This window comes from Anthonomus grandis, chromosome 1, assembly GCF_022605725.1.
Source record: "Anthonomus grandis grandis chromosome 1, icAntGran1.3, whole genome shotgun sequence".
Lineage (NCBI taxonomy): Eukaryota > Metazoa > Arthropoda > Insecta > Coleoptera > Curculionidae > Anthonomus > Anthonomus grandis.
The window spans coordinates 7,419,521-7,442,882 of NC_065546.1; the positions used below are offsets into that span (position 1 = coordinate 7,419,521).

The 23,362-nt window shown below is 33.6% G+C and overlaps 1 protein-coding gene across 2 annotated transcripts in view; it reads left to right on the top strand.

Annotated features, from left to right (window-relative positions):
* Window positions 1-23,362, top strand: part of LOC126738114 (sodium-dependent neutral amino acid transporter B(0)AT3) — a 58,446-nt gene that overhangs the window by 12,162 nt on the left and 22,922 nt on the right. For both annotated transcript variants that reach the window (XM_050443281.1, XM_050443273.1), the window contains exons 2-4: window positions 3,264-3,568; window positions 22,251-22,536; window positions 22,591-22,763. In XM_050443281.1, coding sequence (XP_050299238.1) covers window positions 3,353-3,568; window positions 22,251-22,536; window positions 22,591-22,763 — 675 coding nt within the window. In that variant the 5' untranslated portion in view covers window positions 3,264-3,352. The remainder of the gene's footprint in view (window positions 1-3,263; window positions 3,569-22,250; window positions 22,537-22,590; window positions 22,764-23,362) is intronic.

The window sequence follows — 23,362 nt, forward strand, 5'->3', positions numbered from 1 at the left end:
AAATTCTTTTTATAAAAATTATTAGAAAAATTGCATTTTTCTTTTTGATCGATAAACTCATTTATATGAAAAAGTCGTAATTTTCTTTTATAATTTCAGGGAAAAGATAACAATTAAAAGGTTTGTCTAAGTCAACGGATATGTTTTTATCGGTATTATTGTAAATGTCTACGCGGGCAAAACCGTTTTCTGCGGTACATATCGTTTCGGGCACGTATAAATTATCAAGAGTACCTTCAGGAATGACAACATCGACAAATTCTTGTGTGGTAACAGGAATTTTTGCACTAAGGATTTCGTGTGCATTTACCGTTATCTTGAAACTTGACTCACAGGTTCACGATATTTTATATTACTGGCATCAATAAAAATTATGATTATGATTATGATTATGATTATGATTTAAAGGGTAATATAAGGTTTCTAGTTAGATTAATGAGTTGTTTATTAGTCAGGTCGATATTGAGACGAAATCGAGTTAATTCTTTTAATCCTAAAATTCCATCATAAAATTCATGAAAATCATACAAAATAAATGAAATTGGTTCATTTGTTTTGAATTCGTTAAATGCTGGTAAATCTGCTTTGAAGAGAGTTTCTTTTTCTCCTACACCTGTTTTTAATTTTGAGGAAAATTGATAAATTCTGTCTGGGAATATTTTTCAGCAATTGAGGGTCTTAAAATGGAAGGATAACATCCAGTATCAATTAGTAATTTCATAGGGGGATTTTTTATTTCTATATAAGGTAAACTATTATTGTTTGTTTGAGTGTTAATTTCATAGGTTAGTTTTGAGGATCTAAAATCGGGGTTGTATGAAAATTTTCATTTTCACAAGATGTTTGATTTTCTTCTAAATCGCAATTTTCAATTGGGTCATTATAACCTAGACAAGTAGCATTTTCATGAGGGTAATTTGACTGATAATCTGATGGATCGTATTGAGGATCATCATATTCATGATTTTGGAAGTCTTCATGATTCGGGTTATCTATTTGGAAGAGTTCTTGAGACCTAAAGTTTCTATTAGAAGGATCTCTGGGTATCGTATAACTTGTACGAGTTGACATGGGCTCAGGTTTATTTTTTGGAACTTGGCCTGTTGGTTTAAACACGTTCTTGGGTTTTCCGAATACTTGTTCGTTTGTTGGAAGGGGTCTTTGAGGTATGTATCTTGGTTGAATAGGTACAGGGCCTCTAGGAAATGTTGAAGAAGAATTTTGTTGGAAATTTTGATTATTTTGAGGGTTATTTTGTCTATAATATTGTTGTTGATTATAAGCATGGTTTTGTTTATGTGAATTTGTAAACTGGTTTGAATTATTATATTGATTTTGATTATGTTTATGTTGTGGTTGTTTTTGCATTTGTGATAATTGCTGTGAATAAGGTTTATATAAATTCTGTGTATATTGAAAGTTTTCTTCTTCTGTGATCATGGTCATAGCTGTTTCAATACAGTCAGGGTTTTTCAGTCTTATAATACTTTGCAAAGGGTTTGCTAAACCTCTAATAAATGTTCTTAAGCAAATGGTATCATATTGACGTAAATGTATTAATTTTGTAGATGCATCCATTTCGCGGGATTCAAAGTTATTAATTTTTTGAGCTAAGTTACTTCTTATAACTTGTAATCTTTTAGCAAATTCAACTGGATGTTCATTTCGAATAGGCGAAGCCACAAAAAGATCTTGTTCTAAGCATTCTAAATTTCTTTTATCGCTAAAGCAAGTAATTAGTGCATTCTTAATGGATAACCAATCTGTTAATTCCATGCGACTACCTACTAAAATTTGAGCACGGTCTATGAGCTTAATTTTTATGGTCCTTAATAAATAATGTTTTAAAATAGGATCACTATCATTATTGTAAGTTTCAAAATGAAAATCAGCTGCACTGATAAAGCTGTTTAAAGTATTAATAACACCGTTGTATGGTAGAATGGTATTTACATACATTTTTAAAAGGTTGTAATTTACAGTGATGTTCGGCATTGTGCTAGAATTATTTACTATTGGTGTTGACTCTTCTTGCATAGTTTCTAAATTTAAAGTTTCAGCCAACCTAACCGCTAATACGTCTATAATGTGTGGTTCACTTATCAATTTTAAAGTTTCGCGCCTGTTAAAACTGATTTGTGCTAGTTATTAATTTGTACTTTTACCGGAATAAAAGTATTTTTATACTTTTAACGGAATAAAAGTATTTTTTATACTTTTAACGGAATAAAAGTATCTTATACTAAAACTAATAAAGGACTAGATATATAAAGTCTAATAATAATATTGTTTGAATATTAAATCTTTGAAATCTTAAAATGTCTGTCTAATTTGCAAATCTTGCTATAAGACTCGACTCACTCTGTATATTGTATATATATATTGCATACCTTGAAAGCGATGAAGCAAATTCAAAAAGCCCCAATTTTCTAAAAAAAATTCCATGATTTTATGCCGAATATATTTCTAATAGCAATCATGAAGGATCTAAGGTTGCTTGTGTTGCTAGTCTACGAGCTTAAGAAGAAATTTTTAGGTTTGTAGTTAATTCGCCTAGTTTACGTTAAAGAAACTAAAATATTAAACTAACATTTCAAATTCTGTATTGGAATCAATATGCAAAAATGAATTGTCATGAAAATAAGATTAAGAAAAAATAAGAGAGAAACAATACATGTTTAATATGTTAAAGTGTGGCCAACGCTCCAATCAAATTCTTTTAAAGTTCTTTTGTTAAATTAACCATATTCAAAATGACAAACCTAAAAATGTTGCTTTAAACGATTCATTTTATACACTGTGTATATTGCCGGCTAATAAAATTCATTGGTAAGTAAAAAATAAATATCTGGAATATGGATTTCCTTGCCAATGGGCCGTGGTAACCCTCAGCATGCCCAATCAATAAATTTTGTAGCGCATTATTCGACATTGTTGAGGTTAGCTTTGAGTTCGCGATTATAACATATTTCATCTTTTTTATTAGTTTACTCGCCTAATTTTTTTTTTGTAAAAAGGGGGCCGGAATAATTTCTTAAAATTAAATAAGAGACCTATGAAAATAGTTATGTTGTCAGAATGCTGTAAAATGTATTTAATGTTTATGAGAAAAAAGTATTTTATTCGTAGCTCCCATATATTTTGTTATATCCTGAGGATCACGAAGTAGTAGTGATTCGAAATGTAAACTACTGAATAGTTTCATTTCTCGACTTTTACAAACTTTTACAAAATTTTGAATTAATTATTCCTTTTTCTTCCAGAACAACAATGGCCTTAATTAAAGAAAATATCTGTATATAATACCAGACGGGCATTTTTTTTGTGTAAATACCAATACAAAGCGAAAAAAATGGCAAACACAGCGCACCTGGTGCGTAGGCAGAGTTCGAGAGATCTCAACAGCCAAAGGTCAATAGATCGTTTGGAATTGAAAGAGATGAAAGGGCGTTTAATGCCTATAGAAAATGGCGGTTCTGGCAGTTATGGTGCAACGAATATAGCTTTTGATGATAGCAGTCCTGGCGCCAAAATTAAGTCTAGTTGTAGCAGTAAAAGAGGATCTCAGGTAAGTGTTAACAAAAAACTACTCTTCTTTTTTTTTCTTATACTTACCGTTCTGCTCCCTGATCTTTCTCTTCTTTTTTCTTTTATATTTTTTTACCATTATTTATAAAAACAGTATTAATAGTCATTTTTATTGGCTTAGTAAGAAAAAATTGATTTGTATAATATATGACAACTGATGGTACGTTAGCCTTATATGGAAAACGGAACGTAGCATTTTTCTGAAAATTTAGTAGCCATAGGTAGTAATAGATAATGCTCTATGGGTCTAAAATATTTTCAGTACTGCAGCGTTGCCGCTTATATAGAAAATGCCAACACCTTTGACTTTTTAAATAGAACATTCTTTTTATATATTTTGATTCCCTGTTTCGTTTTGAGTCTTTTTTATCATATTTCTCTATACCTATCTCTAGCGATTAAAAAAAAACAATTTTGCGTGTTTTTTGTTAAAAACTAGGGGATAACTATGGAGAGGAATTTGTTTAGTTCTCAGCCAAGTCGCTAAAAAGCTCAAATTTTAAACATCACTTTAAGAACACTTTTATCTTGATTAACTTCCCATAGTCCAATTTAGTTAGCATTATACAGGGTCATCGAAAATTAAATTAAAATTCTTCATTTACTACAATGGCGAAAGGTTCATTTTTTTAAATAGAATTCCCTATATTTAATTTTTTATTTTAATATATTTAATTTAATAAAACATATACCTAATTAGCCTTTTTTGATTTGATAAATGACAGTGACACTTTAGTTATAGTATTACGATTATGTTTTATAATAAACTTAATTTAAAAAAAGGGAACCTTATTATTAATAGCGATTCAAATGAAGTTTTGATAGGACTATTTATTTTCTATAGACAATATGCTCAAATGATAGCAAGAATATGTAAAAAATTTAATTTACAACCAATGAATAAAAAAAAGTATCATTATAGGAATTTTTCGAAACGACCTTAGTACCATTATTATCTAAACATTTAAAAAATCGTTCTCTAGTGGATATATTTGTCGCTCTTCTAATTTTGCTTTCATCTAGCTCTTCAAAACACGTAATACTCAGTGACGTACCTCTTCTTTACTGTTTACTGACTGAAGTTGCCTACACCCTTTCCTTTATATTACCTTACAAATAAACATTAGATCTGGCGATCTCGCCGGCCAATCTCATGGTCACATAGGTCTAAACCATCAATCATCAAACATGTCGTACAGTTCTCTTATTACACTGTCTCCACAGTGAGGCGAGTCTCCGTCAAGCTGAAACCAGTAGTACGAAAATCTTACACTGGCAGATTTTCCAAAAAATTACTTACAACAATTTCTAAAAATTTTGGCAGAATTTAGTGGTTCATCATAAATTAAAAATTTTACTTAATTATCTTTTAGTATACAGGGTGTTTCAGAACTATGGGATCAAACTTCTGGGGGTTGTTCAGTGCAACAGAAGAATCCATTTGAGTATAGGAACCCATGTCCGGAAATGCGTCACTACGCCACTACGGCCCTAAGACGCGTTAAAATTTATGAAAAACATTAATTACCTAAATAGGATCTGCTGCATTTATTTTTACCTTTTGTACATGATACCATAACAACAATTGTTTAAAATCAACGCTTATCAATGTCATGTTTAAAAATGTTATAACTTACAATTTTTAAAAATTTATTGCTAATGGAAAACTTTACCAATCAAGAATTGGCGGATATGCATTTGGCATACGGAGCAACAAACTGCAATGCACCCGAACGACAGCATCCTGGATACAAAAAGTTTATTGCGGTTCATCGGCGGCTCGCTGAGACAGACATGTTTAAGACCAAGATGCATGATACTGGTGTTGCTCGAACCGTAAGAACGGTCGAATTTGAAGAAGAGGTGCTTCAGCCAGTTGCCGATGAACCATCAAATAGCACACGTGACGTCGCTAAGAATATGAATGCGAGTGACGCTTCTGTCTGGCGGGTACTACACGAGCAACAACTCCATCCTTACCACTTCCAGAAAGTTCAAGGTATGACTGCAGCCGATTATCATCCTAGAGTTCAATTTTGTCGATGGCTTCTGGATCACATCATTGCACAACCAAATTTTTTACGATATGTTTTGTGACCGATGAAGCCTCTTTCACAAGAGACGGTATTTTTACTAGTAGGAATAGCCATGTTTGGGACGAAGAAAATCCTTCTGCAATTTTTCCAAGAATACATCAGAATCGTTAGTCTGTCAACGTATGGGCAGGCGTTGTTGATGATTATTTAATTGGGCCATACCTTCTACCGGAAAGGTTAACAAGACCTATTTATCTGCGTTTCTTGGAGGAAGATCTCCTAGAACTCCTTGAAAATGTTTCACTAAACGTTAAACAGCAAATGAGATTTCAGCAAATGAGATTTCAGCATGATGGAGCGCCGGCTCACTTTGCTGTACAAGTACGCGAGTATTTGGCTCAGCGGTTTGGGCACCGTTGGATTGCCAGAGGTGGAGCAGTTTCTTGGCCTCCTAGGTCACCCGATTTAACGTCGCTCGATTTCTTCTTGTGGGGGACATGTAAAGTCTTTAGTCTACGAAACTCCAGTAGAATCAAAGGTAGACTTAATTGGACGAATAACAGCAGCATTTGAAATCATTCAAAACGAGGATCAAATTTTTAGTGTAGTCCGCCGAAATCATATGCGGCGTTTAAATCGGTGTATTGAGGTTGTAGGAAGACATTTGGAATAACTGTTGTAATGGTACCATATACAAAAGGTAAAAATAAATGCATGAGATCGTATTTAGGTAATTAATATTTTTTCTAAATTTCAACGCGTCTTAGGGCCGTAGTGTCGTAGTGACATATTTCCGGACGTGAGTTCCTATACTCAAATGGATTCTACTGTTGCACTGAACAACCCCTAGAAGTTTGATCCCATAGTTCTGAAACACCCTGTATAATAACTTAATAATATACTTGTCGGAGGACTCTCTAAGGGTTTGTCAGCCATAATCGAAATACACTGTCTTTGCACAAAACTTTATTAACTAAGTATCTATACTATGAAATCACAAACTAACTATCCACGAATAATAATTATTCAAAATAAACAAAATACAGTTGTAAAAATACAGAAATAAAATAGATTGGCTTATTCAAATGTTATCGATCTCAACAGCACATAAAATTTGTAAAGTACTTTTTACGCTAGTTTGTCCAATACCGGTCACGATAATAACATTAATAATTCGTTGGCCACTTAATTTAATAGATACAGATTTTTTAATAAGTGAACATTCAGCTCCCGAATCATAACAAAATGAAAATGATTCACCGTGGTGACGCAGAGTCCCCATTGGCGTGTTTATCAAACAAATGTCTACTCGTCTCTCGTGTGATGGTCCTGCTCCGCTGCTACTTCCTTGTTTGCTCTTAAATTTAGAGCAGTTAGAGGCAAAGTGTCCCACTTTGTTGCATTTGAAACAGGTGATGTTTGGCTTTATTGTTGGTGATTTTCCCATTGTTGGTGACGACATTCCTTTTACTGCCATTCCATGCGTTGATTTTAATCCGCTGGGTTGCCCACTTTTTGCGCGACACACGGACGATTTGTGTCCCATTTTCCCACAAAAATAACATTTTATTTGCAATGGCACGGGTGGTTTAAATCTCTTAAGATCAGGCCCATCGCGATCGTTGGATTCGTTCTTTCTTTTTCAGAATGACACTGCTAATAGTTCTTGTTGCAACCTACTACGAGTTTTGACATTTGTTGTGTAGGAAATTCGCCTAACGCGTGGCTCAAATTGGGAAATATGTGCAAGAACCGTGGCCGCTGCAATTTTCTCAATTGTTAGCTTTTACCATCGTGCCATAAGTGTTGTCATTTGTTCAGCACCATACGCAGCCAAACATTCACCGTCTTTGGGCCTACCATTGTTTAAATTGATTAAAGATACCGCTGTGGTTTCATTATCGCAATATCTTGAAAAAATATCCTTAAATTCGGTCCAAGTCATACCAGCATATATATTTGCGATAGCCAATTCGAGGCCTGACCTTTAAATGCCTTGCTCAGCACAGTCATAAGCAGAGCCCCATTAAGCGTTTCTTCAGCCATGCAGATATCTGCTGTCGCCAACCAGGATTGCGCGTCAGCGTTTTTGCCGTCAGGGTCAAATTTAGGTAGATAAATATCATTGGGCGTTTCCTTTGGCTTTAGTTTGGCGTTTTTAATAAAGCCATAAAATTTTTATTTTGTTACTCAAGCAAGTATCTCCACTTATCTTCTCCAGTCTCATTGCTTTGTGGATGAGCAGATCCAGATTCCACTTCTGATGTCGGAGGACTCTCTGAGGGCTTGTCAGCCATAATCGAAACACACTGTCTTTGCACAAAACTTTATTAACTAAGTATCTACTATGAAATCACAAACTAACTATCCACGAATAATAATTATTCCAAATAAACAAAATACAGTTGTAAAAATACAGAAATAAAATAGATTGGCGTATCGCTAAACGCGGTGATCTCGACGGTAATGCCAAATCGTGACTGCCTCAGTCCCGTGTGTGCAAGCAGCACTTCCACCACCGCGATTCCACCCAAGCTTGATAAGGCTTGACGTTTAGCAGCCACTACGACATACTTAATATCTTTTGTATTTTGCCTTACATTTAAAGTAAAAAAAAATTCTTGAAAACCCATTTCTTTTATCGCGTGTGGATTTAAATCAGTCCAAAAATGATTATTTATTCTATTGAAAATTCCCTACTTGGAAAATTTTGCTTCGTCGGTCCAAATAATTTTTCTTAGAAAATCAGCGTCTTCATTAATATGGATCAAAATGTTTTCACAGAATTCTATCCTTCTGTAATAGTGTTGTGGTTTCCAAGCCTGAACTTTGGTGAACTTTAAATTTTATTTTTGAATTGAATACAAAAACAAAGCTAAATCATCCTTAGCACTTTTAATTGAAGCTTGTGGATATGCAGTAAAATATGCCAATACATTCATAATATTATCTTTTTCTTTGGTAACTGGCTTTGTTTTATTTAATTCGGGTTTTAATTTAGAGCCATAATTAACAAAATTATTTTGTAACCTTACAAACTTTTTCCGATTCATTGATGGAAGATCTTAATACAATTTGTTAAATTTTCTTTAATATGCTCTTGCTATTATTTGATCACATAAGAAAATAAGTATTTATTTCTAAAAAGTGGCTACTTAGGTATAGGAATATGTTATAATGTTTCATTTAAAAAAATTGACTTTTCGCCATTTTAGTAAATAATATATTAATTTAATTTTCGACGATCCTGTATGTTGCCGATTAAATCAGGCTATGGAAAATTAATCAGGATGGTCTCTTAGAGGGATGTTTAAAATTTGAACTTTGAGGGGCTTATATAGCTGAGAAATAAACAATTAATTATCCCTTAAAAACCACTAGAGATAGGTATAGAAAAGTATGATTAAGAAAGACTTAAAAAGAAGCGGGGAATTAAAATATCTAAAAATATAGAGAGCGTTCTGTTTAAAAAATCAGAGGTGTTGCCATTTTCCTACTATAAAAACCGCCAAACTTTAAGAGGTTATACAAGTCATTTGCAACAAAAAAGTTGTATAACATTTTTTCGAAAAGTTGTTAGTTCTTCTGGTATTTAACATTTTTTGATTTTATCAAATTTATTTGTTTTTTTTCATATAAACAAGATATCTCCGTTATTCTTACCACCACATAAAAGTTAGATATACCTTCTGAAAGAGAATTAAATTTGCTATAAGATGGGTATATTTAAGTTTTTGAGTAATTTTTTATACCGAATGTTATCAGAAGTTCAATGTAACATTTGGGAAATGTACAAAATTAGTGGTATCTTCTTCGTTGTCGTTTTTCTAAAATTTGATAAATAGGGACATGTTTTTTTCTCAGCAAAAACTACTGCCTTTAATATGCTTTTCAATGATATACTTACTTTTGTGATAGCTATTTGTTTTCACAGCAATATCATGGGCAAAGGAAAGAAAACCACAAAAATTGAAAATTTTCAAATTTTATATTTCTTGGTCTTTTGAGGACCAATGCAGTGAGTACTTGTAGATCTATCTTCCCTAACACAACAAATTTCCATTAGGGAAGCCGTAAACAAATAACATAGCGCGATATTCATTCTTTAAGAAAAAAGGCAGGTTTTCCTTCTTTTGTAAATGGCAATGAATCCGCAAAAGAAGGAAATTCACAAACCATATTACTTGATTTTAAAACAAAAGCATAGATATTTAGAATTTGACAAGAACTGTCATTAAGTTTTCACTTTGGCTTAAAGTAGTTAAAAAGTAATTTGATTTAAACGTGCTTAAAAAAATAATGCCTAGTTTCACAAACATTGAATATCAGGACATCTGATTTATTTACGGTGTCGCAAATGGAAACTCGCGGGAGGCAGCAAGGGAGTATGCGCATCGTTTTCCTAATAGACGGCAACAAGTACATTTGCAGAAGTGTTCAGACGCTGTGGGGAAGCCGGTTCCTTTCGAGGTTTGCGGATTAGAGAAGGTGGTCAAAATGGTCTACGCTGAAGACAGGAACCTGCGATTATGAGACCTGTTACAGGAGATAGATCTAGAAGTACTCGCTGCATTGGTGCTGCATTAAGGATTCACCATTCCACTGTACATAGAGTTCTTAAAAAAAAAATTTGCATCCGTTTCGTTTGAAAAAAGTCCAGGATTTATTGCCAGTGGATGGTGCGGTGAGGCTTCAATTCTGTAGGTGGTACTTGAATAAGTTGCAAGAGTGGGGAACAGATCAAATACACTGCTCAACAATCGAAGTGGATATTATAAAATACTGCAATTTTAGTTTGCCAATGATTTACAATAAAACAAAATTAAATGTAATAAATAAATCTCTATTAAGTTCACTCACAATAGCCCCAAAATAAATTACATAAACAGATATCTCCTAAAAAATTTTAATTTTTAACACACAACAGCAAAAATTAAAATAAAATTACACCCTGTAAAGCGTGCACCAAAGTCATGAAAATTAATACCTCGTAGGTCTACCCCTAGCTCGTCTTAGTGCTGTCACCCTGTTTGGCATAGTTCTTATTAAGTTGTTAATGTAGTGTTGAGGAATGTTTTGCCATATTTCCGGCAATTGATTGGCTAGTTGTTCTAAGGTTAGAGGTGGCTGTTCGAGCTGGTTTAATCTTCGAGACATTTCGGCCCATACGTGTTCAATGCAATTCATGTCGGGTGAATGTGGTGGCCAGTCCATTCTGGTAATGCCATGAAATTCAATGCGATCATTGACAATTCTTGCACGGTGCGGGCGCGCATTATCATCGATTAAAACGTATTCTTCGCCTATTGCACCAAAAAATGGTACAATTATGTTCTCTATAATAATGTCTCTATATCGTATAGCGTACATTGTTTCATTTCTTAAAACCACTAAATCGGTGCGGCCATCGAAACATATGCCTCCCCAAACGCAAACTGAACCGCCACCAAAAAGGGTAGTGGGCGCCATCAAATTTTCGCTGTCCCCTTTCCCTCCACACCAAAATTCGACCATCACACATATGTAGCCGAAATCTGGACTCATCCGTAAACATACAAGACCTCCAGTTTTGAAATTTCCAATTACTGTGTTCTATTGCCCACCGATTTCTGCATGCACGATGTTCCTCCGTCAACCGTGGATGTGTGGCTCGAAGCCGTAAATGTTCGGTTTCTTCTTGCGGTTACTATTATATAGCGGTCTTGAGCATGAGTTGTAGCACGTTCTCGGCCTCCACCATGCCTCTAAGCTGCAGACCCAGTCTCTACATATCGATTCCATGCACGACTCACGACACTTTGGGACACATTTAGCCGGTTAGCAACTTCTTCTTGAGTTAGGCCCTCCTGTAGCCAACCTACTAATTGCTCGAGTTGCACTGTTTCTAACTGTCGTAGAACCATTATTTTTAAGAAAGTAAAGCGATTTATTGGTAAAAATGCGAATAATAAAGTCTCTACAAGCACTTTTATGTGACTAAATTGTTTGTTAATAAGGATTTTGAAACCGAATTCTTTAAAAAAAATAAGAATGTTTGAAAAAAGGAAAAAACGACAAAAAATATTTGCTATCAACAGGATTTACTCATAGCATAAAACGCAACTTGATGAATTTTATTTTTTTAGGCAAATTTCGGTAATTTATAAAATATCCAGTTCGATTGTTGAGCAGTTTATTTTGGACAGATGAAGCAATATTTGCAAAAGCCGGAATAATGAATTTAAGAAATAACCATATATGGCATACAGAAAACCATCATGCGACTGTTGTTTCACATTTTCAGCGTGAGATAAACGTGTAAATAAGGTTAACGTGTGGATAGGATTAATGAGAGGTCGCCTTTTCGGGCGTGTAATACGTCCTGATCGGCTCAATTCCAATGAGTTTTCAAATTTATTAAATAATGACCTTGTTGACTTTCTGGAAGAAATCTCCTAAGCCGCTAGACAGGAACTTTGGTTTCAAATGGACGGATGCACAGCCCATAATGGCAGAATTGTGCAAAATTCCTTGAATCAATGCTTTGGGGAGAAATGGATCGGAAGATACGGTCCGGTAAGATGGCCGCCCAAAAGCCCTGACCTTACGCCCCTTGATTTTTATGTCTGGGGCACATTAAAATCTAATGTTTATAGTATTAACATTAATACTCGAGACGAACTAATTAATCGAATTAGTTGAACGCGTTGAACTTGAACGGGTTGTTGATAGTGTCAAAAGAAGATGCATCAAATGTATTGAACAAGAGGGAAGACATTTTGAACAATTGTTATAATTTTAGGTTTGTTTAATGAAATTTTGATTTTTTAGTTTTGGTCAATCAAGAAATATAAAATTTGAAAATTTTCAATTTTTGTGATCACAAAAGTAAGTATATCATTGGAAAGCATATTAAATGCAGTAGTTTTTGCTGAAAAAAACATGTCCCTATTTACCAAATTTTAGTAAAAAGACAACGAAGAAGATACCACTAATTTTGCACATTTCCCAAATGTTACATTTAACTTCTGATTGATAACACCCAGTATAAAAAATTACTCAAAAACTTAAATATCCAAAAACCCATCTTTTAGTAAATTTAATTCTCTTTCAGATGGTATATCTAAATTTTATGTGGTGGTAAGAATAACGCAGATATTCTCGTTTATATAAAAAAAAACAAAGAAATTTGATAAAATCGAAAAATGTTAAATACCAGAAGAACTAACAACTTTTCGAAAAAATGTTATACGACTTTTTTGTTGCAAATGACTTGTTTAATAATCTCTTAAAGTTTGGCGGTTTTTATAGTAGACACCTTTTATAAGCGGCAACACTGTAGTGCTGAAAATATTTTAGACCGAGAGAGAGTTGCTTGTTACTATGACTACTAATTTTTAGAAAAATGCTACGTTCCGTTTTCCATATAAAGTTAACGTACTTTTAACTGGAATAAATTCAGTATTAGGGAACCTATTTATTTGTTAAAAAAATAAAGGAACACGGGTTTGGATCACGGATCTCTTTATAAAATTTACCCTCGATTGAGGGTAGAAACCACCCCCAACTTTTTTTTTCAAAAGGTATGTTTTGTGATAGCTCGTTGGAAAGGGAATAAAAAAAGAAATATGATTCACTATTGACTTTTGCATTTTGGTAAGCTAGAAAGCCAGTAAAATAATGAAATGTTGCCATTTTAGCAAGTGGATTTTGCCTGCGCGGAATATCTAAATAAAACGGGAAAAATGTAATTGATAAGGTTTTTGACTTTAAATCCAAAGGAAATAATCCAGAGGATTTCCTAGGGTCATCTAAAAATGAAAGTTTACGTAAACAAGACGAGAAAATTTAGATTAGATTAGATTTAGATAGATTAGAACTTAGGCAACGACTTACATACGAATTTCGCCAAATGACTCCAAATATGATTCGTAATGTCAAGAATGGATTTTAGTTTAGAGTAGGGTTTTGCCAAGAAAAAAATGGGCAATATTTCCAACAATACTAACAATAAAATAACTTTGTTGAAAAATTCGATTTTTAATGATTTCTAGCTTCTGATAGCCAAACTGAAAATAAAGGGACCCATGTTCCTTTATTTTTTCAACAAATAAATAGGCTTCCTAATACTGAATTTATTCCAGTTAAAAATTCCACCCTGTATATACATTTCATGGTTTAAAAAATTACATGAACAATAGTGTTTTAAAAACGATACAATTTATATTTCTAATTAAAGTTTATAATAGTAGATAGCTAAAGACAAAGGAAAATTAACAAGATCGCAACAAAACCTGTCGGGCAATGCCGGAAATAGTGGAAAATTTATTTAAATAAATGTAAATGCCTGTCAAGTATCAGGAGTACACCGGCGATGTTTTGGAATAATAAAATAGTTACCAGTATGCAAATTGGCGATTTCTATAAAATTGCCTGAACGTGTGATATTTATATAGATTTAAAATTTTGGAAGTGCTTTTGCTAGGAAAAAAAAACGATAAAAAATATAGAAACAAATTGTTTGAAATACTTTTAAACGAAAAAGTTTTTTAACTGTTTTTGCTTTGGCTATTTAATGAAATGTTTGTTTATTTAAAATTTAATTTTTTTAGCAAATCCCTCAATTTAATTTGAAAATTTGCAATTAAATATTTCATTATTTTCAGCCTTCGGATTTATGGGTTATTTGGATAAATTGAAAATTCTTCAGTTTAAAATAGAAGGGTTGAATTACTCAATTACATCAAAATATCGATTTAACTTTAGAGTTTGCCGACTGTATTATATTTTTCTATATAAACCATCGTATTTTTTTATACCGTCTCTGACCGGAGTAAAACAAAGTATTTTAATATGCGGTTTATAGCAAACATTTAAATTTAAATTGTAGATACTTGTAATACTAGTAATAGGTTTGTTCTAGCAGGAGATTTGGGACGGTTTGAAACTAGTTTGACATTTAAATCTAGACTTATATGCGCTAGAACATCTTTTTAACACATGACGTTGACATTTCGCAACTCAAAACCGTTATGTAATATGTTTGTTGGTTAGGTTTTGTGTTATTTATTTTAAACATCTAATATTTTTCAATAAAAGTAATTATTTTATTGTAAGTGTAATGAATATTAATTTTTGAAATGCATACCATTGATGTTAATGGTAATTTTACTACTATGCTGTTGCTGTAGGAACTTAAATAGCCAATATTTTTATTTTTTAGGCGTCCAAAAATTTCTGATTTGACCATCAACAACAGTTTCTAACCTAGAAAATACTCAAACACCAATTTCTATAGTTCGCTAACTCCAACAGTTCCAACAGTTTTCCTTTATAAAACCCACAGCCAGGAAGTTCGCGACCTTCAGTAAATAAAATATCTTCATTATATAATAAAGATGACACAAATATTTGTTATGGGGTACCTATGCCAAGTTTACTGATTCACCACCCACATTCTTTTAATGCCAAGGATGCCTTAAAACTTGTCTAGCAACAAAATTTCTGTGGTCAGCAGCATCCCCTATTATCATTATTTAATTATTAATATCTTGATTATCGTCATCTTGTCCGGCATCGTTGGGGGTAAAGGTAGTTCTATGTTAATTTCAGCAACATTTTTTTCCCATTAGAGATAAATTGTGTAGTACACAGCAGGCCCGAAGAAAGTGCACTATATTATCAATTTTGCTTAATTTGATATGGTACAGTTGTCGCCATTTTCGCTTCAGCAGCCTAAACAATACTCAATGACATATCGATTTGTTAATAGATTTGTAGAGAAACTTTAAATTAAAGTTTATCTCTATGGCCGTAAAGTTTCCTCTATCTCTTTATGGAGTTAAAAGATTTCTTAAACAGGGATAGCCACTATCTCCCAGAGATGTAAAAATCTTGACATCTCTCTACCAATTCCGCATATAGAGGAGAATTTTTAACTCTGCTATCATGAACAGAGCTAGGATATCCAACAAAAATATCCCTTATCAATATGCACTTGCATCTGAAAACAATTTTAAAAGGTTGAGTGAACAAAATAGCTGTTTAGGTTAAAAATAGAATCATCAGACTTAATATTCCAAAACTATATTAATCAAACAATGCTAGAGGTTTAAGAGGTAAAACTCAGTAAAAACTATAAACAGGTATTTCTTTTTTAACTGACCTGGATGGAGTAAAAATTGTTTCTATTTAAATATGAATTTGGAACATTCTTAGGCTTATCAATTTTTATATGAGTACCATCAATAGCCCCTGGGAATCCATTTTCTCTGAAATATTGTTCAATAGTTGTCTTTTCAAGATCAGATGGACATTTGGTAACATTCTCCTTAGGAAATGTTTCATCCTTTTAAGAACGCAAAAGAGGCAACTAATTGTGATGTCAAATCTTTCTCCAACATCTCTAAATGAAGAAGCTTCATGACCAGCAAACCACAAAAAAATTTATGTTTGTTCATAGACTGATAGCTTGCCATTTCCACCAGATTGTGACTTAATAAACTCACTTTCTTCAAATCTATGGCCAATATCTTGAACCACTTGTCTGCTAACTCGAAAATGCTCAACAAATTCCTGGTTAATATACAATGGTACAGTAACTTCGAGGTAGCCTTCGTTTTTTGATCTCCTGTGGCCTTGGAACAGGATATCTATTAGTTCAACATCACTCGATACATTAGAATCAAATCCATGATTTGAATCCAAACTTAAAGAGTCTGATGACATTCTGGATTCTCTTAAAACCCGTAATAATAAAAATTAGGACATATTTATATACCCAATATATAATGTAAAATTACACAGAATTTTATTGAATTTTTTATATACCTACCTTTAGATATTTAATAAATACAGTAGTAAGTTAACTCTAAAACCAGCCCTAATAGTTTGAAAGTAGCAAAAATCAGGTTTCAATTATCCCACAATGAAACGTGATCAAACTCCAAATCCGATATACATTTCTTATTGATTATCTAAATAACAAACAAAAAAAGAAAACAGAGTCTTGACATATACCTTGCGCATGTCCCAAACCGAAATCCCTAGGAAATTCTACGGACTACTTTCAGTGGTTTGAAACCAATTTCCAAACTGAACTTTATTGTTGCTAGAACAGCTGACAGGCATAATAATATTCTTGTCCTTTGAAGCTTTGTTTTTGTCATAAATTCTAGAAAATCACTGAATATATTTCTGCGATATTAGACCGTATTCTTATTTCTGGTGCAGGCTTCAAGCGCTGGTTGTAATAAGAACAAGTCTCTCAATATTTGATTATAGATCGAGTCGAGATTATAGATAAAAATATTGGATTCGTAAAATGGTAGCCAAGCAGTAAAGACGTGTGTTTTTCGCTCCACACATAAACGTAAAATTGACCGTTAAAAAACACGACTTTCGGCAAGAGTTTAACATCATTCGATTAGGAATAACGCAGTGAATAATAAAATCGACCCACTATGGCGCCACCGAAGAGTGTTGACCAGAAAACTTTAATTAAGTAAACAATAAAGGAACTATTATCGAACGAGAAATTTATCAATGGCATTTTGGAAAAAATGTATGAGACAATGGATGAAATGCAGCATACTCTTAATACCCAACGTACTCAAATAAAGCAGCTCGAGGCTCAGGTGGAGAGTTTTCGCCAATACCAAAAAAAAAAATATTGCGTTTAATAAGTTTGCGTTTATGGTATGGAAAAACAAAGATATGAGGTTATTAAGGAAAAAGTGGCGAAAATATTTAACAAAAAGTTAAATATTAATACAACCAAGGATGATATCGTCAAATGCTACAGAGTTGGAGAGAAAGGAGAAAAATCTCGGCCTGTAATAGTAAAATTTGCTAATTACAACAAGAAAATTAGTGTCCTGAAGAATAGAAGCAAACTTAAAGGTACAAGAATTTACGTAATGGAAGAACTAACCAAGACACGCCTGTTTTTATATAAAACAGCCCAGGAGAAAGTTGATTGGAAGAGGGTTTTCATAAGTTAAAAAAATAATTCATTCTAATTTAAAAATTTCGAACGGTCAAAACGAGATGGTCAAGTGTCAAAATTTTACAGTTTTGGTTTATTTTTGCCTATTTTCTTTATTTAAATAAATTATCCACTAAGAAAATAACAGAAGAACACGAATATGAAAAAACTGCTAACATTATTTTCTTGAAAACAAAAAAATTACAAAAAGAATAATTAAAATTTAACTCTCACAGTAAGTGCTTAAAATGAAATCTTTAGGCTTCCAGACATTTTTGAGCTCTTCTGGCTACAGAATTAATTGCCGCTAAAACTTTAACCCGATTTTCCCGCAGTGGATGATAAGCTCTCTACTAATTCTTCTCAAATAATAAATATTTATAATATTATATAAATAAATCTATAAATATTTATATCAATGTTTTATTAATAAAGATATTTATTGTTTTGACTATAAGTTAAGTTACATTAAACCTCATCGTTATTATTTCGACAGCTTTGGAATTTTCGGACAATTGAGCAATATTAAACATTATCCTAGTATCGGCTCTTCGTGCTAGCATTTAAAATTAATTTCTGGAGTTTTTTTATACGATTGGACGCAACAAATAAAAAGCATTTAGCATCCACTGCAATGAAGATTTTCTTATCTCGTAGTATTGGGGCCATTTTGTTGTTCTCTTAATGATTTGCGAAGAATTGAAAGAACGTTATTTTGAAACAAAAATGCTTCAGATTTCACAAAATCAATAACACGTGGCTGCAAAGGACCAAAAATGGCGAATGGAATGTTGTAGAAATGGAAATGTTGAACGGCAAATTAGAAATGACGACTCTGCCGTTCGAGAACTTCAGCGGACGAAATATCACATAGTTTTTGTCAAAATCGCTTCAGACAGAATTTTATTTAAAATAAATTACTCCAATCAACATCGAATAAATTTATGTCGAAGTCGAAGAAATCATATTTAACCGACAAGGAGAGTTGAAAATGTGCCCAGAAGCAGTTGAAATTGTTTTTCTGTTTTTCTCTAGCGAAAGCGCACTCGATGAAGTGGCTGATAAAACCGTGGCAAGTTTTTCACTGGTTTTCTTTATAACTGGAAAGTCCATGTCATTTGTCGTTAAAAAGTGTTAATAACAATTTCCCAAAGTTATATATTTCTTACGCTCCCGGGGCACATAATTATCAAATTATTCTAAAGTTACCCTAACGAGTAACTATTTATGTTACAGTGTAGGATTTAGTGAAGTATTAAAAATATGGTCAAGGTTAATTTGCCTGTTTTCAAGGTCATTCACAATTGTGACAAAAAAAATATATAATCATGAAAATGACAAAATAACTTCTTCTTAGGTGGTTCTTCATCACTCATTATTTCTAATAGTCCTCTGGTTTGGCTTCGAAAGCCGTAGAAATCATGACAACGAATTTATTTTCCATCCATTTTGTAGCACACATTTTATTATCAAGTCTAATTAGTTCCCGCGAATCTCCTCTCTTAATTTCTTTATCTTTCTTGACTTCAATCTATTTGTCGTTATAGTTTCAGTGTCGTAAATGTTTAAGGAATTAAGCGTGTCCAGTAAAATCTCTGTGGAAAAATATCTATCAAAAAAAATGTAACTTTTTTTAGGTTATATCTCAACTAAATGCAAAACAACTAAGAGACTAAGATCTAAGTCTTTGTGCTTAAAAGGAGTCGTTTTCCCTTGATAAATTTCAAAGTCTAAAACTTTACCTTCAGATGTTGTAAGGACAAAATTTTTTAGACCTACAGGTCTAGGTTTATTTATTACAAATTGCCATACTAAACATGACCTTAGAAATGGTATCATCTTTTCATCAATTAAATTTGCACATCGAGATTTTCTTTTAAGGAATCTGCATCTATTTCTAATCATGTCTATCATTGGATAAAACTTCCAAAGCCTATTTTCCCTCTGAATTTCTTGTGAGACGCCCAAAACAACAACCACATGAAAGTTAACCCTTAGAGGGTAAAATTTGTCTCTGGGCATAACACCAGAAACGAATTCAAACTTAAATTTATTGTTCCAGTACATATGGATTCTGGGGAAGTGAATACATCCCATAATGACATGTAAACCAAAAATTTGTTTGATGTCTATAGATGAGACATTCAAAACTTTTCCTGTTTTTTGAAAGTAATACTGAGCCGTGTGGTCTGCACCCAATGAAAAAAAATCGTTACCCAAATATTTATAAAAATATAGCCATGGGGTTAAAACACTGTTCGTACTATTAGGTTCCAATGGATCATCTTTATTAGGAAATCTTCCCGAATTCCACCAAGAAACCAAGCTTGCCAGAGGAATGTCATCATCGGAGTCACTATTGCTGTACTGTAAATTTTCTGCTAAATTTCCAGAAAGTTCGGTTTCTTCAGAACCGCCTAATACAGCCTTTTCAACTGAATCTGAATCCATCTCAACATCAGAATCAAGTTCATCTAAAAGCTCATACACTGCTTTTGGATTTTTTTAAAATTTTCTACGTCGATAAATTTCTCTAAAAAATTTTCTGTATTATGAATGTATCACTTCACTCCCAGCATGCACAACTGTGAAGAGTTATCCAAAACCTCACCCCACAAAAAATCAAAATTTATATGGAAAACATATGAAAATAATGTTTATTTATAGAATCCAACTGAATCAACATTATTTGATATATTACTTATTAAATAAACGAATACTTACGTTTGGAGCTCATGACGATGAAAAAAACGTAAACACAAACCCAAACACTAACCGCCAAATTTTGATGACACTCAAATAATGCAGCATTCACAATTGTACGATACAGGAGACGACACCGACAAACCTCATTTTAACCCATATATGACATAGATATAAGAAGGCTACAATTGTAACCGCCGGGAGAGTTATATCGGGTACCGATATCCCTTATCGGTACCCAAATGTAGCAAAATTTTCGTTTAACACGTTGACTGCCGTAATGCTAAAAAACAAAGTCAGTTCCTCCGGCCAACTTTTTTCTTTCTTTCAAAAGTTAATTGTGGTGTTCTAGAACACTCTGATGAATATTATGTTTTCCAAAAAAAAATGAATTAGAAACTTTTTGGTAAATTTTTTATGAGACTTCTCGTATGGTCACGCGGCCTTAACACGTAAAACTTAAAATAATGGCCGTATGCAACAAATGTTGCACTTCCACCTGCCTGAGCCTATCTATCATTTCGTGAAGCAGAGTCGTACGTAGCATCCGTATCGGGCATCCTTTTTCCTCCGATTGCACAAGTTCGGAATAAAACTTTACAAACTCTACATCGAAAAGGGATATACTCACACTATGTTGATTTATTGTGGGCATGATCGGGTAGAGGGCCAAAGTTCATCACAAAAAGTAGTACTCACTCTTGCGAATGACTTACTTGACAAAGGACGTATTATTTTTACAGATAATTATTACACAAGTGTGGTTTTGGCACATGCTCTATTTGCCAGGAACACTCATTTAGTTGGCAGTTTTTGATCAAATCGAAAAATGAATCTTAAGCAAATTCTTAACAAAAAGCTCAGGAAAGGAGAAACCGAGGCAGCTGAAAGCATCTCAGGTCTAGTTGTCGGAAAGGTAAAGGATAAAAGAGATGTGCTTACCTTATCCACAAAACAAACTGATGAGTTAATACAACAAACATAAAGCCTACATTGATCTTTCGGATCAAATGAAGTCTTACACCACTTCATTACGCAGAAGGGTGAAGTGGTACCGTAAGCTTGCTATTGAGCTTCTTATTGGTAGTGCTTTGGTAAATGCACATACTTTGCACATCAAGAAACAGTGAATGAAAAACTGTCCATCACAAATTTCAAGCAGGAGATCGTAAAGTCTCTTAGGTCCTGATATTGAGCAACCCAGGCAAAATGTTGCTTTGAAAGAGCGTCAACCTTAGAACATTGGAAGCCTTTCAATTTTCTAAGGCGTCAACATTCCTTGGCAGATGTTGGTAACAGACGTCGATGCGTTATTTGTTATCAAAAGGTTCAAAGAGAATCGGGACGGTTTTTCCAGTTACATAACCCTACCAAATAATGTTTGAATTTGGACGTATTTCGTTTAGCTTTCTTGCTTTTATGCTGTATCTTAATTAATAAAAATGTTTATTTTCTATACATTTTGATTTTATGAATGACTTGTTTTTGAAACCGCACGGCAGTCTCACGGCAGTTAACGTGTTAAATGCACTCCTTAAGAAATTAGTTGCTGAGGGTTGGGGCTGTGCTAAGAGTTTGTAAGTCGTAAGATTCGGATTTACGATGTATTCTATTTTCATGTTCATGTAATTTTATTGCGGGCCGCGATGTATCCTGGTATATAACCAGTTTTTAATTATCAATAATTAACTACACTGCCTCGGTCAACATTTAACCTGGCAAGTTTGCTGTCTGGCATAAGACTATAAAAGAATCGACTAATTTTTAACGATTTATGTCAGTACGCGATGTTACCAAATTTAAATGTTTACCAAAATTTTGCGGCCGCCTCCCGGACTAAATGACGTTAAATTCTTTTTTGGTAATACAAAACTGCTTATTGTAATTCATTACAATCCGATTTTTTTTTTATTATTCAATCTTTAACAGCACGTCAAACCATTTAATATTTTTTCCAGGATGGTAAAGCAATCTTTAAACCAGACTGCGTAGAAGAAGAAAGAGAATCATGGGACAGCAAACTGACCTTCTTGCTCGCCACTGTCGGATACGCCGTGGGTCTTGGCAATGTCTGGAGGTTTCCATATCTCGCCCAAAAAAATGGCGGAGGAGCCTTTTTGATTCCTTATTTCGTTATGCTGGCTATCGAGGGTATTCCCATCTTCTATCTGGAACTCGCCATAGGACAAAGATTAAGAAAAGGTGCTATCGGAGTTTGGAATCAAGTTTCACCTTATTTAGCTGGTAAGAATTTTAAAGGAGGAATGAGCCTTTGGAGTAATTTTCATTTATTTTAAGGTATTGGTATAAGTAGTGCATTCGTATCATTTAATGTGGCTCTGTATTATAATACGATTATCGCGTGGTGCCTGTTTTACTTCGTCCAGAGTTTTCAATCGCAGTTGCCTTGGGCGGAATGCCCCAACGTTTATTTTGCTAATGGATCGTACGCTACTGAGCCTGAATGCCTGGTAAGTCTATTTATAGGGTGGGCCATCTATTGGTCTCATTTTGATTAGATTATTAAATAGACAAAAGTTGATTTTTTTTCAACGAATTTCGCTTTATTTGATACAGTGTTTCTTCCGATTAACTATGCAAAATGATTTCATTCAAATGTTGGCCACGGCTGGCTCGACAGTAGGTCATATCTGGAACACCAATTTTCAAGCGCTTTGTCCACTGTTTCCTGGTCAATTTGGGCAATTGCGACACGAATATTCTGTTTTAAGTGATCAATTGTTTGGGGATTGTTGGCATAAACTGCACTCTTTAATGCACCACACAGAAAAAAGTCTAGCGGAGTTAAATCGTAGCTGCGAGCAGGCCAATGGACATCGCCGAAACGGCTAATCACATGGTTGTTGAATATTGTGCGCAGAAGCTTGATGCTACGCCCGGCGGTATGACAAGTTGCGCCATCTTGTTGAAACCATAATTCAAAAGTCGAGATCGATATCTTCCAATTCTTGCCACAAGAAGTCAGTTATCATGTTGCGATAACGTTTACCATCGACTGTCACGGCGTAACCTTCCGCATTTTTGAAAAAGAAAGGGCCAATCACGCCAC